The sequence below is a fragment of the Macrobrachium nipponense genome, chromosome 30, assembly GCF_015104395.2.
Source record: "Macrobrachium nipponense isolate FS-2020 chromosome 30, ASM1510439v2, whole genome shotgun sequence".
Classification (NCBI taxonomy): domain Eukaryota; kingdom Metazoa; phylum Arthropoda; class Malacostraca; order Decapoda; family Palaemonidae; genus Macrobrachium; species Macrobrachium nipponense.
The window spans coordinates 72,600,388-72,618,497 of record NC_087218.1 but is presented as its reverse complement, the minus strand read 5'-3'; the positions used below and the strand labels follow the sequence as shown (position 1 = coordinate 72,618,497).

General features: G+C 38.3%; 1 protein-coding gene across 1 annotated transcript; it reads right to left on the bottom strand.

The window, feature by feature from the left end:
* Positions 1 to 2,036: 2,036 nt before the first annotated feature.
* LOC135202596 (small ribosomal subunit protein eS1-like) lies at positions 2,037 to 17,509 on the bottom strand. Its single transcript, XM_064232106.1, has 5 exons — positions 17,357 to 17,509; positions 16,957 to 17,060; positions 4,470 to 4,666; positions 2,362 to 2,649; positions 2,037 to 2,208 (listed from the first exon to the last, which is right to left on the bottom strand). Exons 1-5 carry the CDS (start codon positions 17,416 to 17,418, stop codon positions 2,059 to 2,061), a joined length of 801 nt encoding a protein of 266 aa, XP_064088176.1. The 5' UTR covers positions 17,419 to 17,509; the 3' UTR covers positions 2,037 to 2,058.
* Between the last annotated feature and the right edge of the window lie 601 nt (positions 17,510 to 18,110).

Here is an 18,110-nt window from a genome sequence, read left to right as displayed (position 1 = left end):
AGTCTCATCTAAAATGGAGAACGGAATTATTGAGGAAGTGATTTCAATTTTCTGAAGCGAGCTCTTCATTATCCTGAAGCTCAATGGCCGCTAGTCATGTCTAATCAGCTGGAATGAGTTGGAGAGCTAACTTATTCAGGATAAAAATGACTTGAAAAGTAAGAAGACCCACCAACAAGAAAGATTTCCTGGCCTGCTAAGACCTTTGAACTGCCTTTTTCCTCAGCCAATCCATCCAACATCAAGGCAGTATGCTTCAGCATGTCAACCACTGCAGGCCGTTACGAGGATGTATACTGGTATACATGCCCAACACCAGTTGTCAAGTCACAGCTGTATCCCAACCAAAATTATTCAGAAATTGGAAAACCTCATTCAACTACCCAGAATTGTAACTGTTCCAGTTTTACAGCACTTGGCTAACGACGCCATTAACCAGATTTTTGGCATTGGTAAGCAAATAGTGGCACCACCAAGCAATTTATTGTCACTTACAATGTCAACACCACTTACCCCTAATTTCCCTGTGATTCTGGTTATCGGCGGTCAGCCGGGAACGGATACCCCTCCCCCCCCTTACCAGGGACTGCCTGTACATACATGAATATTAAAATCCTGCAGGAGAAAGCATAGCTATCAACGGACAGTCTGCAACAACTGATGTACACCCTTTGCCTGCATGCAATCACACATCCTCTCCCCCCACAAGGTATGGCAAGTGGCACTAAGGAACGTGGTCTCATGAAGTTGATCTTGTTTATTTGGTTCAGGGTTCAACCATGCCAGATCTGCAGTCGGTAATTGTCGTAACAGATGAATATAGTAGACAGGACAAATATACATCAGATAAAGTACATTCAAACTATAAGCTATACTACTAGACCTGCAAGCATTTGATACACTTATTGGTATGAAGGGTTATGTCAGACAAACATACCACCATTGCTTTCCTTGGGAACACAGGAGACAGAAAACCTGTTACTTGTTAGTGGTATTGTCTTTGCAGAAAAACCTCAATAACTCAAAAGGTTCATGTAAGGGGCAAAAAATATTGCAGTCAAAATGAGACAGGTTTGCCACTGCTTCTAGCAACATGCAGAATCTGGCTGCAATCATACACCTTTCTTCGTTCCCTCTTTGTCCACTGTAAGGATTACTAACCATACTTCTCTTGCATTCAACTGAAAAGTTGAACTGTAGTTACAAGTTAGGCCTTCGGACCTGATCTGAAGTCATTCAGTCAACCAGAACCACTGTCTTGGTTAATCCTTAATGGTTCGGCACCATTGTATTAATGTTGCAACATACGATTTGGATGAATTGAACAGCCCATAAACGACTAATGGCATATTCACCGATTCAGCTCAGGCAGGAAGATCCGTCATCTTCTTTCAAGTGTAATGAATAATATATGCATGCTGCTTGCGAAATTTCACCTAGTGAATAGACTGCTGCTGAAACCCTACTAAGTATCTTTAACATTCTCCTGCACATATAGTAAAGGTTATTTTCATAACTTACATAGCAACTATTTGGATTAATTTGGATCCCCGAGTATGTTTTTACAAAGGAAATTTCAGGATGCCCATGCAGCAGGCAAACTGATACTACTCTGTCATGGACAAATGCCGTCCCAGCCAGATATTACTGAATATCTATCACTCACCTATTTTGTATGCATTGACAATTTAAAGCAAAATTAGCACTACCCATATTACTTTCTTACATATATAATCATCATTGAATTCAAACCCTTCAGACCAGACCACAGCACATGTTTTACTTCAACTGTGACCTGCTAATAAGCTGCCAACAAGTGCAGGTGCTCAATATTATTGCTTTTCTGTATAACCTTCATGAATTATCATATATTATTGCTTTTCCGTATAACCTTCATGAATTAATTATCAATCCTTAAAAAGAACAGGGAGAAGCAGTTACAAGCAAAAATTGAGTGTACTTTTCAGATATGCCCATTATAATTACCTATAGTAATCAAGTTACAGTTAGCAATCAGGACAAAAGATACTTCAAAATTTACCCATACATCTTTATTTTTTAGACACTAGCCTGTACAGGTGGTTCATAGTTGTCAGGGCGATCAACCTTGGCACCAACATCATCACCTGCTGCAATGGCCTTACCACTTTCACCATGCATTTCCATAAGCTTGTTTAGATCAAAACGTGGCTTCTTAAGAACTTTAACCTGCAGATGAAGAAAATTACTTTAGACATCTAGCAAGAATTAACCAAATTTACTAGTACAGCTGAAAGTCATTTCAACCTCAGAATAACCAGATTTAAATCTTACAACATACGCTTCCGAGTGTAAAAGTCATCAAAATCTACTGCCACTCACCTTTCGGATATGCACATCCTTAAGTGGGTACACCGAGTTACAGGCCTTACGGATATCATCAGCCATGGTATCCGGGATCAGTTTGTTGACGACTTCTTTAAGCTCACTGTTGGACACCTCACGGGAAATAATGTCAACCATCTTCTTCCTAATATTTTTTACCTGTTGATGCTGGGCATATGTGGTCTTCTTTACCTGGTTGGGAACCCTTTCTGTAAAACCAATACAGAACACACGCAAGCTGTATCCGTCAGTAGTTTTGACATCTACATGTGCTTCAATACAAGTCTGCAATAAAGAAGGGATTTTCCATTAAGTCATTGTGAGGTTTGCACACCATAATAATTCAAACCAGTAAACTCTGAGAAGTTAGACAAGTATCATAGGCAACATGATTAATGTAAAATCATTAAGGTGAAGATAGAGAAAAATAGTTCCTCTTTGTGAAGTTATTTGACTTTGATATTACTTAAAATAACCTACAAAATAGTTTCAGCACACACCCCATTAACCACTCAGGTCAACATATCTCTATAAAACAGTATTATCTCTGAGACTGGCGGGTAATGTTCATATTCAATTTTCACATGGCTCTGCTTCCAGTGATACAGCATAACCTTCTAGAAACTTGTAACCATAACAACTTCCAGTATTTCTTTATTTGAAACAATTTCATTTTTAATGTTTCATTCCCTGCATTTCTACTGAGGAACCTTTCAAATAAAATCCCCTGCAGCTTAAGTAAACAATGAATCTTTAACATGGTGCATGACTTTCAAAGACAATGAATCTTTAACATGGTGCATGACCCTCAAAGACAATGAATCTTTAACATGGTGCATGACCCTCAAAGACTAAAAGATGTAAGGAAGGCCAAGACTTCAGAATCCTATCTAAATGTTATCTAAATGTACTAAGTATTTTTTTAACTGTTATTTATTTATTTATTTATGATATCACAAGGACAGCAAAGTTGTGCTATGGCAGCAAAACGTACCTTGTCATGATCTGGGCCAACACTGTAAATTCCCAAGACTGAAGACTCAAGCATGTATATCAATTGGCTACCCACAAAACACACTTTTCTAGCTTAAATAGACTGTAAATCAATGTTCTGCTGATGAAATCCACCATGCCACGAGTAAGGCTTGGATTCAGTCACCACACTGTTTAGTCTATGCAAAACCACGGAATCAGCAGGCATAAGGCTTGGATTCAGTCACCACACTGTTTAGTCTACGCAAACACACGGAATCAGCAGGCAGACAGGTAACACCCCCTAGAGTTTTGCCAGTGAGAACTAATAAAATAAAAGGATTGAATCCACAGCTACCCCTCTCAGAATTTCAGGCAAAGCTTAATTACTATGCAGACCTTTACCCCATAATTGTTCCCTTCTTTAACTTACAAGCATGTCTTTTGAATGAAATCTGCCACATCATGAACAAACTTGAACTACTCATTAATATAAATACACAAGGCCACATTACATTTTAGGCAAAACTATGTACAGTATGTAAATATTTTATTTAACTTATTCTCATACCATGAAATTTGCTTAAATCTTTATAGTACGTCCTCTCTCTCTCTATTTCAGCTAAACATTACAGTCCACCAGCTTTTTCACTTTACATTTATAATTCACTGGATAAATTTATTCTAAGCCACATGCATGCAAGACATGCAGTTTTTCTGTTCCTTACAAAAACTAAATTTTATTCTTAGTATGATCTGGCCACATCATCAGCAACTTCCAATTTAGAATTTTCTACCTAACACATGCAATTTCTTTGATCTGGCATAGTTGTCGGCATCATTACTATACTAGACTTTGGGCCCATACAAATCAAGTGGCAAGTTACAGCATAAGTACATGTTATTTTTCAATTTTTGATACTCAGCCTGACCATATGAGCATGACTAACTGCTGTGCAAGGACTATCAAATTGGACAACCTTTCAGTTTTCATACTTCATAAAACATGACCAAACTTTAACAAAACAATTTATCCCATTTCTCAATTTTATACCAGACACAGACACAGCATTTTCATCAAATTACTAATCCATTCCAATCCGATAACTATTCGTATATGAAGAAAATCTTACCTGCCACTTCTTGACCATAGAGCGAAGCTTATCAGTGGTCAAGTTGAATCCATAAAAGTTAGTAAGGACATTCTTCCCTTGAACTTCCTCGGCAATAAGGCGAAATTTGCGGAAACTCCTTTCTGCATCACTTTCATTCTGAAGATCAGCCAATGATACTTCAAAGACTCTACCCTTCAGACCCTCAGATGCAATCTCTGGGGGAAGAAAAAATTATATGAAGTGAATGCCGAACTAGTCAATTATACAAGTAAAGTCACATGATTAGAACACCGGTTCAGTGTGTGTATGTCACCTATAAAACGATGTAAAGGACAGAGATGCTACTTTAAAATGTTATGCACTTACAGCACTGTTTATTCAATTGGTATTTTAACCTATTCAACCTATCCAGTGCATACACTGCAGGACAAATGTTATTCTTTGAAGAATGATTTAAATTGCAATGTTTACCTGCAACACAGGTCACTCCTGGGAGATCATTTCCAGGTCATCACCTATCTCATTGCTACTGTGCATGCATGGCCTGTTTATATTAGATCTATGAGAACTGCCATTACTGGCCACAGACTGTCTCCTCACTACTATGCATGCTTGGGTTAAGTGAATTTTAATTTCATTTCAGTCCAATCTTGCTTAAAATTTCCTCCTCACAACCACAACCATGAAGATCACCAGTACAGTTTCACTGCATGTGTCTTTTACAATTGTGGATGGCATGACTTGACCTGCCCAATAATCCATACATTAGAGGAATCCATTAAAATTGATTGGAATTGAATATAGAATTAGGCCAGAGGCCAAGCATTGGGACCTACGCGGTCATTCAGCGCTGAAATGGAAATTAATAGTATACAGGCAGTACCTGGCAAACACTTTTAATGGCAATTTGGTTTTATGAGGATTGTCTAGCACCACAAAACTGGCAAAATCGGCGATTTATGGGTCCATAACGTGCCTAGTTTCAGTTATCAGCACATAACATACCTAATATGTTATTGGCAGCATAATTCATCTAGATTTGATTAATGGAGGTTTTTGCTTCTTAACACAGCGGCGAGACCAGAAACCCACCCATTACCGGGGGCTGAAAGCACGCTGCACAGGACCTTTCATACAGAGCACTGACAGCACTAAACCCTACAGGGAAATGTTAAAATTTATCTAGATTTCCTGTCAGCCCATAAACAGCCAAAATAAGAGTTTTCTAGTGTTGAACACTTGTCTGAATCAATGGAAAACACTTTTATCCTGTCTGTCCATTTGTCTATGGCATATGTAACAACACAGCGGTCAAATCTGGATCTAAGCAAAAGTAGGTTTATCTGGGTACATGAATCAAATCAAATTCAATCTAAGTGGATTTAATTGACAGGTTTTTAGAACACAAAATGAAAAAAATATAGCCCAACCCACCATTCTGCTTTCTATTTTCATATGGCTAATATTTGTTAATAGTTTTTGCTTCACATGAAGAATACCCAAAATCCCATCAGAGGGCCAGCAGACCAAATGTAAATACAACTAGGGTAGTTCTATGGAGTGACCACAACTTACCTGTGGGAGAGGGGGGGGGTTTCATCATTTGGCCAGGTAAGGGCATGAAATTCAGGTTGTTAGTTTGTATTCCTATTCCTTCTGAAATGCCTACAACAGTTAAGGGGTACCTTAAGCCACAACCAACAATATACTGTATGTATATACTACTTGTGTAATATGCATCTTGCAAATAATGACACACCCCAAAAATTTTCACCCTTAAAAAATTAATTTTTATTTATCCTGTGTATCATAAGAGTTCCTGCTTGAGACAAAATTAGGGTAAAAAACCGCATGGTACAGGGGTGGGACCATGTACGATCGTGTACAACCCCAAAAAAAGTACATTATAACGCGTCCCGACATCGGAGATGGCATCAGACGCGACTTCTTGTTGGTGAGAAACGGAGCTAAAGACCTCTACTCCGGTGTCAGGACGCGTTATAATGTACTTTTCTTGGGGTTGTACACATTGATCGTACATGGTACACCCCTGTACCATGCGGTTTTTTACCCTAAAATAGACTAACCTTTTTTCCTCTATCTCTTTTTAAAAAGAATGATAAAAGTATTGTCAGTAACGTTAAAATAACAAACCTGAGGTCCTTTAACAATAGGCAGTAACTACCGTGGGGCAGGCTAGCCTGCCCGGATGTAAACACTGAGGGGTGGCTGAGGTGGGCATATTTGTTAAAGGACCTCAGGTTTGTATAGGGTAAAACACCACGGCAGGCCAAACAGGCCACCTACAATCAACGCTTGCCACCCTCCGAAAAAGTACATTATAACGCGTCCTGACACCCGAGATGGGCATCAGTCGCGACTTGCTGTTGGTGAGAAACGGAGCTAAAGACCTCTACTCTCCTTTCGAAGTAAGTATTTTCTCCAAAGTTAGAAATTAAGGCCAAATTTTAAGATTTAAACAGAGGGTAGTGAAAAGGGCGTCCACGGCAGTGGAAATCTCACCAAAACGCTTTAGAAATTTTTACTTACAACTAAAAATGTTTCGAAGATTGACACCATCTTGATGTTTACGGAGTCGCTTGTGTCAACAAACTTCCCATTTCCTGTGCTAAATCTGCACACCACTTGTACCCATAGACGCTGGGGCACTTTCATCACAACAATCGTAAACCAACCTCTTACCAGCACTTATTCAAGGGGACTACGGCATTCTTTGCGGCGTTTTTGCGCTCTTCAATTGTTTATCAGTGTTGTCAATTGGTATGTGTTTACCCTCCAAACTAGGTATAAGACTTACACAAAACCAGGGAAATAAGTGAAATTAGCGTATCTATTTGGATTATATATACGTACATATTACAGCAATTTTTTAACATTAACTGCATTACTATACGACTATAGAATTCATCGAAACAGTTTGTAAATGCATCAGCGTATGTGTGGACGCTCCACTAGATTGGCAACGATGAGTCCATTTTCCTCACGTCGTCTGCTCGTAAGTATACATCCGAACATTTGTAATTTTTGGGGGTTAATTTGGTTGCAAAAAAGGGATAATAGACATGAATTAATAAACATTTTGAAGTAAAGTTAAACTAAATATTGAGTAAAGTAAACAATTAAGGGAATAAAGCTTTGCATCTCATAAAGTGTTGTCGTCTGCTGCTCGTAACCGTGTTTGCGGAGTGAGTGCTTAGGAACCAGGAACCACAGCGTGGTTCAAGTGCACTGTGGAGCGAATTAAGACCAAAATGTGTATAATTACAATCAAATAAGCACTGTGGAGTTTCAGTTGTGATGGCAGTAAGGATAAAAACCACCGATTACAAGGTAAGAATGAATTCAGTTCAAAACCATAACCCTGGGAATAACAAGTTTCAATACATTTACACTAATATAGGCAACAAAATGTTGTTTTATTGTGCTGATTACAACTGCAATCTTGAGTAAGATCAATCAAACGTTACATAAATACGCTAACATTGTTCAAATGAGTGCTGGGAAGGCTGGGGAAAGATGGTGGCCGTCACTGATGAGAACCTTCCATGCAAAACGTAGCCGCCATATTGGATTTCAAAACTGCCTTGAAAACATATTTTTACGAAGAGCTCACATGCTTATTTTAGTTCGTATGGGGCTTTCATATATCACAATTATGTTTGACGAAACTTCAGTCTTTTAAAATGGTATGCTTAGAGTTGCAATTGTATTCTTGTTTCACCAATTAAATATCGAGTTGAATAAGACCCGTCCACCGTGATGTTCTACCCTAGTTAGGAAAAATACAATTTTCGACAAATTGTTATTTGATTCGCGATACCCTTATAAATTTCGGCACTGGGTGTAATTGCATTATAGCAAAATCTCGTTCTGATATGAGTGTTCATTACAGAAATAGGTATTGCCCAAAAATGTGCTTGCACTGTCGCTGAAACCCATAGTAGGTATGCTGCTTAATTGTCAATCAAGTTTTTTGTAATCAAGTATTTTTTACAAGCTAGCTATTGAATGAATTTGTATTTTTTCTCAAATCAAAACATATGCCCCTCAATGCTAACTTTTTTTTGTTGTTGTTTTTCCCCCCTTTTCCCCCCCCCCCCCCCTTTTTTTTTGTTTTAAAACGACTTTCTGGTCATTGCAAATTCGGCCCACCATAATTTCTTATGGTGCGAAAACAAAGGCCCATGGACCGAAAAAGATTGCGTCACACTACGGCGAAAATCCGGCAGTAAAACATCATAGGGTAGAATATCACGACAGGCCAACCCTCATCACGGTGGACGGGTCTTATTCACTCGATATTTAATTGGTGAAACATGAATACAATTGCAACTCTAAGCATACCATTTAAAAGACTGAAGTTTCGTCAACCATATTGCTGCTATTATGAAAGCCCCATACGAAACTAAAATAAGCATGTGCGCTCTTCATAAAATATGTTTTCAAGGCAGTTTTGAAACCAATATGGCGGCTACGTTTTGCATGGACGGTTCTCATCAGTGACGGCCACCATCTTTCCCCAGCCTTCCCAGCACTCATTTGAACAATGTTAGCGTATGTATGTAACGTTTATTGATCTTACTCAAGATTGCAGTTGTAATCAGCACAATAAAACAACATTTTGTTGCCTATATTAGTGAAAGTATGAAACTTGTTATTCCCGGGGTTATGGTTTGAACTGAATTCATTCTTACCTTGTAATCGGCGGTTTTTATCCTTACTGCCATCACAACTGAAACTCCACAGTGCTTATTTGATTGTTATTATACACATTTTGGTCTCAGTTCACTCCACATGCACTCTAACACCCGTTGCTGTTCCTGGTTTCTAACGACGCCGCGTCGCCATAAACACAATTACGAACAGCAGACGACGACAGACGACCGAAACTGCAAAGTTTATTCCCTAAACTGTTTACTTTACTCGTTATTTAGTTTAAATTACTTTATTTTAAAAATTTTGATTTAATTCATGTATATTATCCCTTTTTTTGCAACCAAATTACCCCGAAAAATTACAGATATTTCTAAAGTAGATAAAATCAAATGTTTCTAACGTTTTCGTACATCTGGCTGCTGAAAACCATAGAGGAACGAATACGAAAAGTGCAGAGGAACAACTACGTTTTTTTTTTTTTTTTTTAATTTCTTTAGTATTTTGAATTTCTTTAATAATCGTATGCCAGAAATAAATGTAACCTTTAATGTTTGCATGCTTTAATGTTTGCATGCTAAGAATGGCAAAATCATCGTTGCCACATTAATGGAGGCTTCACACATACGCCGTTCCATTATTATAAACTGTTTCCATGAATTCTAGTTGTCATAGTAATGCAAGGAGCGCCTGCAGATTCGTGTGCCCAGAGTACTTTCTGCCCGAGCATCGGCGGATGAATACAACAAGATGCGGCCGATTGGTTTGGCGCTAGTTTTGAAAACATGTGTAGTGTTGGAAAACCCGAAAACCTAAAAAAAACGGTAATGGGGACCCTATTGGGAACCGGGGTTTTTGGGTGGGGGAAGAACACACGAGTTTTGGTTAAAAGTAAAATGAAAAAAATGAAAAAAAAAAAAAAACAGTAAGGGGGGACCGATTGGGAAACGGGGTTTTTTGGGTGGGGAGAGAGGCAGACGACGAAAATGAAAAAGGAAAACCACGAAACCCTGGCAGACGGAACACGTGGCCAACTAAACTGTAGGAGCTCCTGTTCCAACTAAACTGTAGGAGCTCCCTGTTCCAACTAAACTGTAGGAGCTCCTGTTCCAACAAAACTGTAGAGCTCCGGTGATCGTAACCAAACGAACCAACCTAACCAAACTTAGGCCGCGTGCCCTTACCTGGCCCGGGGGGCTTCGCCCCCCTGGACCCCCCCAGTATAGTATATTTAATGATTGCTACCTAACCAGGAACCAACCTAACCATAGTTAGTGTCCAGTCCTTACCTGGCCGGGGGGCTTCGCCCCCTGGACCCCCCCAGTATAGTATATTAACAGTGATTGCTACCTAACCAATGGAACCTACCTAACCAAACTAAGTCTGCATGTCCTTACCTGGCCGGGGGCTTCGCCCCCCTGGACCCCCCCGTGTATAAGTTACCAATTATAAATATCTCCAATATAATTTTGTCCATACATATGGATGACACCCGTATATCCTTACTGATAACTAAACAAAATGAGTATTTCCAAGAATACATTGGTTAAAGTCACGGCCACGTTGTTTGCTCGAACACATGGACTGCGTTCGAACACGTGACTTCTAGCGGACGTGAATGTTCGGATGTGTTGAGCGTGCCTGACTTCGGCATAGCGGAAATAACAATGGCGTGCTTAACCCTCTTACGCCGATTGGACGTATTAAACGTCGAGTCAAAATGTCTCCCGTATGCCGATTGGACGTATCATACGTCGGCTCAAAAAAGTTTTTTTAAAAATTCGCGGAAAAATTACTTATAGGCCTACCAGCCGAAAACTTTTGTATCACGCGCCTTGGGGGATGCTGGGAGTTCACGGATCAAGGCGTTGTTTTGTTTACAATCGCTACGCAGGCGCGCAAGCGCGAATGCTTTCTTATCGCACTAAAAAGTATCCAGTGACACATCTCGGAAATTATTTCGTCACTTTGACATAATTATTGCACCATTTTAAATTATCCTTTACATGAAGTATTATATATGAAAATGTGCGCAATTTCATGCACAATACAACTAAAAAATACTCATGATTGTAGCTTTTATCAATTTTGAAATATTTTCATATAAATAACGATAAGTGCAAAAATTTCAACCTTCGGTCAACTTTGACTCTACAGAAATGGTCGAGGGAAACGCAATTGTAAGCTAAAAATTCTTATATTATAGTAATATTCAATCATTTGCCTTCATTTTGCAACAAATTGGACGTCTCTAGCACAATATTTCGATTTATGGTGAATTTATGAAAAAACTTTTTCCTTACGTTCGTGCGATAACTCTTCCGATAAATTTTTCGTGCGATTGTCCTAATGTTTGCACCCTTTTCTTTTAAATTTGCCGTTACATAAAGTTTTATATATGGAAATGTGCGCAATTTCATGCACAATACAACAAAAGACAACCATGGTTGTAGCTTTTATCATTTTGTTTTGAAATATCTTCATATAAAATAACGTTAAGTGCAAAAATTTCAACTTTCGGTCAGCTTTGACTCTAACGAAATGGTCGAAAAAACGCAATTGTAAGCTAAAACTCTTATATTCTAGTTTAATAGTTCAATCATTTTTTTTTACCTTCATTTGGCAACGACTTGGAAGTCTCTAGCACAATATTTTGATTTATGGTGAATTTATGAAAAAAAAAAAAATTACCGTCTCGCGTGGTAACTCTTTCCGAAAAAAATCAAAGTTTTTTTGTGCGATTGTCCGAAATGTTTGCAACCATTTAAAATTAGCTGTTTCATAAAGTTTTATATATGAAAATGTGCGCAATTTCATGTAGAATACAACTAAAAATGATTGAAGGTTGTAGCTTTCTCTTTTTTCGAAATATTTGCATATAAATCACGATAAATAGAAAAAAACACGTTCGGACGTTCAAATTTGACTCTACCGAAATAGTTGAAAAACGCAATTGTAAGCTAAAACTCTACGGCCCTAGTAATATTCCGTCATGTTTCTTCATTTTGAAAACAAATTTGAAGTCTCTAAAACATGTGATTTTATGGTGAATTTTTGAAAAATATATTTACCTTCACTCCGCGCGCCGATTCGCGGCCGCAAGTCTCCGAAATACGTACATGGCATTATCCAATAATATTTTGCTCCTTTTCATATTAGCCTTTTTATAGAGTTTCATATATCAAAATGTGCGCAAAGTTCATGAAGAATACAATAAAAAAAATAATTGAAGGTTGTAGCTTTTTCCATCTTCGAAATATGTGCATATGAAAAAATATATATATTAAAATTTCGACATTCGGTCAAATTTAACTCGTCCCGAAATGGTCGAAATCTGCAATTCCTAATCTAAAACTCTTTACAGTATCGTAATATTCAATCATTTGTCTTAATTTTGAAAACAATTGGAAGAGTCTCTAGAACATTATTTAGAATTACGGTGAATTTTGAAAAAAAATATTTTTTTGCGTCCGCGCGTTACGAAATTCGTACATCATTTTGTGATATATTTTTCCGGTGTTTACTTTTATTGTTTTACAATGTATTATATATCAAAATGATCGCAATTTAGTGTACAATACAACGCAAAAAAAAAGTAACTGGTTAGCTTTGACCGTTTCTGCACAGCGTGGATTTGAATACAATTATGTATGAATTTTTTTTTTTTCGCTACCATATATCGCATTATTTACATATGATAATGATATTTTTTTCATTTCTGATGGTTGCATTCTAAACTTTCAGGCAATGACAAAAAAAAGGACGCGAAAAATGAACTCTTAATCTTCAAAAGTACGAGCGCTGTAATTTTTTGAAAAAATTATTTTTTTCCACTTCCCGCGCTCACTCCAAACCAGGCCCGGCATACGGGAGACGTTTTGATTTTTAGGGCTCCGGCTTTAAGAGGGTTAATTTGGACAAAATAATTAAAATAACGCATTTACATTGATAACGGCTGTGGTTACATAGAAAAAAAACGAACGTACCTAACTAAAAATGACCGTAACGAAACGAACCCACCTACGAACCCACCTAAGCCGAGTTAGAACGGGTGGACTAACACTTTCGTTGGCCTACTTAGAAAAAAAATACAGATAATTGAATCGAGCAAGGTCGTATGATCTGAAAAAAAAAAAAAAAAGTATACAACCGGACTTACCTTTGTTGGGTTGCAAATCGTCGGAGTCGAAATCGGAAATCGCAGACAAGTCGGACGGGTAGAACTAAAGCTGGAAATCGGAATCGTCAGACAATTCGGACGGTTCGAATGTTTCGCCATGCTTGATCAGGGCGAATGTGCCTTCATCACACTTATTACACTGACCGCTGAAATCGCCAATAAGGCCACTTTTCATTAAAAATATTAACAATGACCTTTCGTCATTACATAATAGCATCAAATCAAGGAAAGGGACCGGATTGAGCGCAGCAAACTCTTCGTGATGGGATAGCGCGAGGTCGCAGGGAGGGCAGGAGGACGAAGCCATGTTCGGGAAGGACACCAAGAAGCGACTGGGTGGAAGGTCGCATGGCTTCTTGGGTCGGCCTTGGGGTCGCGCATCGGGGCACACGAGGTCGTCAGCTGTTTTTTCGGTCAGCTGTTTCGGATGGAACTACTTACCTTGGCGGAGGGATTGTCGGCCCGGACAGAAGGGGTTACGAGGCCTGCCCAACGAATATGCAGACTACCCGTAATGCAATAATGATAAAATTGCTTTAATATTTATGTATATATACTTCCAATACATATCTAATTTCACCAATTTCATTTCAAACGTTTTGTGTGTAGTCTTAATACCCAGTTTTGGAGGGTCACACATACCGAATGGCAACAGAGAGAGAGAGAGAGAGAGCAGAGAGAGAGAGAGAGAGAGAGAGAGAGAGAGAGAGAGAGAGAGGAAGGAAGGCAGAGGAACGAAGAAGAAAAGGGATGGCGGTGGAGGGGGTGGGGGGAGGGGGTGGGGAGAGGGTAGGTGGAGCTTTATAACACGTGTTCGTATCCATTTTCTGCATAATGGAGTTTTTGTCTCTTGGTACAAGGACAAGTGTCGTTATTCTTTACGATTAGTGATTCCACGATACCCTTATCAATTACGGCACTGGGTGTAATGCACTATAGCAAAATCTCGTTCTGTTACGAGTGTTCGTTACAGAAATAGGTATTGCCCAAAAAACTGTGCTTGCACTGTCTCTGAAAACCCATAGTAGACATGCTGCTTAGTTGTCAATCAAGTTTTTATAACCAAGTATTTTTTACAAGCTAGCTATTGAATAAATTTGTATTTTTCTCAGTCAAACATATGCCCCTCAATGCTAACTTTCCTCTTTTAACGACTTTCTGGTCATTGCAAATTCGGCCCCATAATTCTTATGGTGCAAAAACAGACAGAGGCCCATGGACCGAAACTAAAACGATTGCGTCACACTACGGCGATAATCCAGCAGTAAAAACATCTTCATATATTCCAAAAAGTAAATAATAAAAGATATATATGCACATTAACGAATATAACAATTACATGTATAGCTGATAACAATCTGCATGAATAACTGGTAAACTGTTCTGCAATGACAGTTGAGTATAGCAATTATTTACAATAGGTACGAAAGTCAAGATGTCGTGACGTCATAATACAGAACTTTAAAAGAAACGTTCTAATTCAGAAAAATAATTACTTAAATTTGAGTAAGAGTCGAGTTACTTTTTCAATAACGAATATTTTCAAATTATCATCATAAATATGTAAAATATTGATGTTTTACTACTTATTTAAAAATTAGCTAAGAGCACGCTTCTCGTCATCTTCTACCAAAACAGCTGTTTACTCCTGGCTTGTTGTTGGTGAGAAATCGTGTTTCGATTGTTGTGATAAAAGTGCTCCAGCGTCTGTGGGTACGAGTGGTGTGTATCACAGGAAATGCAAAGTTTGTTGACACAAGCGACTCCGTAAACATCGAGATGGCGTCAATCTTCGAAACATTTTTAGTTGCAAGTAAAAATTTCTAAAGCGTTTTGGTGAGATTTCCACTGCCGTGGGCGCCATTTTCAGTACCCTCTGTTTAAATCTTAAAATTTGGCCTTAATTTCTAACTTTGGAGAAAATACTTACTTTGAAAGGAGAGTAGAGGTCTTTAGCTCCGTTTCTCACCAACAACAAGTCGCGACTGATGCCCATCTCGGGTGTCAGGACGTGTTATAATGTACTTTTTCGGAGGGTGGCTAACGTTGATTATAGGTGGCCTGCTGTGATATTCTACCCTATATCCAAAAATTAAATAATAAAGATATATAAGCGCATTACGATTATACCAATTACATGAAGAGCTGATAATCTGCATGAATAACTGGTAAACTGTTCTGCAAAGCAATTATTTACAATAGGTACGAAAGTCAAGATGTTGTGACGTCATAATACAGGACTTAAACGAACGTTCTAATTCCAAAAAATAATTACTTAATTTTGAGTCAGAATAGTTACTTTTTCAATAACTAAGATTTTCAAATTAATCATCATAAATATGTAAAATATTGATGTTTCACTATTTATTTAAAAAATTATCGAAGTGCACTCTTCGTCGTCGTCTTCTAGCCTATCTTCTACCAAAACAGTTGTTTACTAACAAACAAGCCGGTGAGGGACCGTTTTCAGATTGTTGTGATGAAAGTGCCCCAGCCTCTGTGGGTACAAGTAGTATGCGATTTATCACAGAAATGGTTAGTTTATTGACACAAGCGACTCGGCAAACATCGAGATGGCGTCAATCTTCTAAAAAAATTGAAGCGAAAGTAAAAATTTCTAAATCGTTTTGGTGAGATTTGCACTGCGTTGGACACCCTTTTCACTACAGTCCATTTAATGCTTTAAATTTGGCCTTAATTTGGAGAAAATTCTTTCTTCGAAAGGAGAGAAAGAGGTCTTTAGCTCCGTTTCTCACCAACAAAAAGTCGCGACTGATGCCCATCTCCGATGTCAGGACGCATTATAATATACTTTTTTTGGGATTGTTCACGCTGATCGTACATGGTCCACTCTGTACCCTGCAGTTTTTTACCCTATATACTCTAACATTGCTCAAATGAGTGCTGGGAAGGCTAGGAAAGATGGTGGAAAGTCTGTGAACAGACCCTTCCATCCACACGGTAGCTGCCATATTGGATTTCAAAACTGCCTTGAAAACATTATACGAAGTGTCACGTGCTTATTTTAGTTCGTATGGGGCTTTCATATATCACATTAAGTTGATGAAACTTCAATCTTTTGCATGGCATGCTTAGAGTTGTAATTGTACTCTTGTTTCACCAACTACATAGTCGTCCATGATTTTTTACCCTAAATATTGAGTGAATAAGACCCGTCCAGCGTGATGATGGTGGATCGTCCGTGATTTTTTTTGCCTTAAGTACTTTTTCGGAGGGTGGCATGCCGTGATCGTCGGTAAGCTGAAACAGGCCATGCGGTTGTTTACCCTATAAGTACTTTTTCGGAGGGTGGCTTGCCATGATTGTCGGTAAGTTGAGCCAAGCCATGCGGTTGTTTACCCTAATGAAAGAGGATTCAAGAACTTTCAGGAAGGTGGACACGGTCCAAGTGAGGTGGCCGTTCCGTCGCGCTAGGTAGTTTACCCTAAATACATATACGCTGGGGACAAAGCACAAAGCCTAAACCTAAATACCCAACACCAACCCTATGGAGTTCACCATCCGGAACACCGTACGAAAGGGAATAGGCAGCCCTTCCAACAGCAGTATTGGCCTATAGGATATTTTCAACTCATAAAATACCTTAGGGTCGAAAAAAGATAATTACAAGTGGAAGTGTTAAAACCTTACTTGTGCCTTGAGTTCTGTTGATCAGAGTTTTCCCCACATTGCGATTGGTAAACAAGGCAGGAGATTTCACGTCATACCAATCCTTACGAGTGAAAGGGTCGATCCTGTCAAGATAAAAGCCGGTAAATATATCATGTTTCCTTTAGAAATTTAACTTAACATACGTCTCCAAATAAGACATTCGTCCTAACCTCTAATATATCTACGTATATGACTGGGAAAAATTAAAAGAAACTATCAACATGAAATCATGGTGATAGACGGCGGTGTAACTTGAAGATACCATGACAATTATAATCCGTTATCATCTTGGTACATATAATAAAAAGATATATACACTTGTCAGTAACGGTAGGCTAATACAGTAAACTTTGAAATAATAACAAAAATGTCAACTTACACCTTCTTCTTCGACCCTTTTTTGCCCGCTTTATTGAGGCCCTTATTCTTTCCGACAGCCATTGCCGCTAAGGAACGTGTAGAGAAATAACAAATCTTCTTCTTGTTTTGATGAGGATCTGAACTGAGACTATGGTTCTCTTTTGAAATCAAGACCAAGATTGTTTACGTCTTTTATCCTTAATTGAAGCAAAAATATGTCTGTAGCAAAATTGGGAAAGGGTATCCTACCATAATATATATATTTCCTAAAATAAACTAATATTTTTGTATGTTTTACTTTCATTGTAAGAGTAGTGGTATAACATTGGTAGAAGTGGCGATAAAACTATAATCTTATTCGATCGTTTTCTTGATTTGTAAGAAATTTAAAAAAATGACAAATTTCATCAAAAGTAAATCGTAGGTACCACAGAAACAGATCTTAGAAAGTCAACAAACAGACCAAAAATAAAGAGATTTTGAGCATTTGTAAAGGCGAATAGCTTCCGCTGCTGCAGCTGCTACTACTACTACTCCTGCCACTACCACTACATTTACTACTACTACTTCCCCTAGTAGTAAAAGTATAGGAGTGTAAATAAATTAGATTTAGGAGAAAATAGAATATCTAGTAGTAATGTTAAGAGCTCTGAGGAAGGAAGTAGAAGAAGGGAAATTAGTTTAGGGCAGGTAGGTGAAGGAAGTAACTTTAGTAACAATCTTAGACTATTACACCTAGAAGAAAAAAGTGGTTTGCAAAAGATAGATAAATG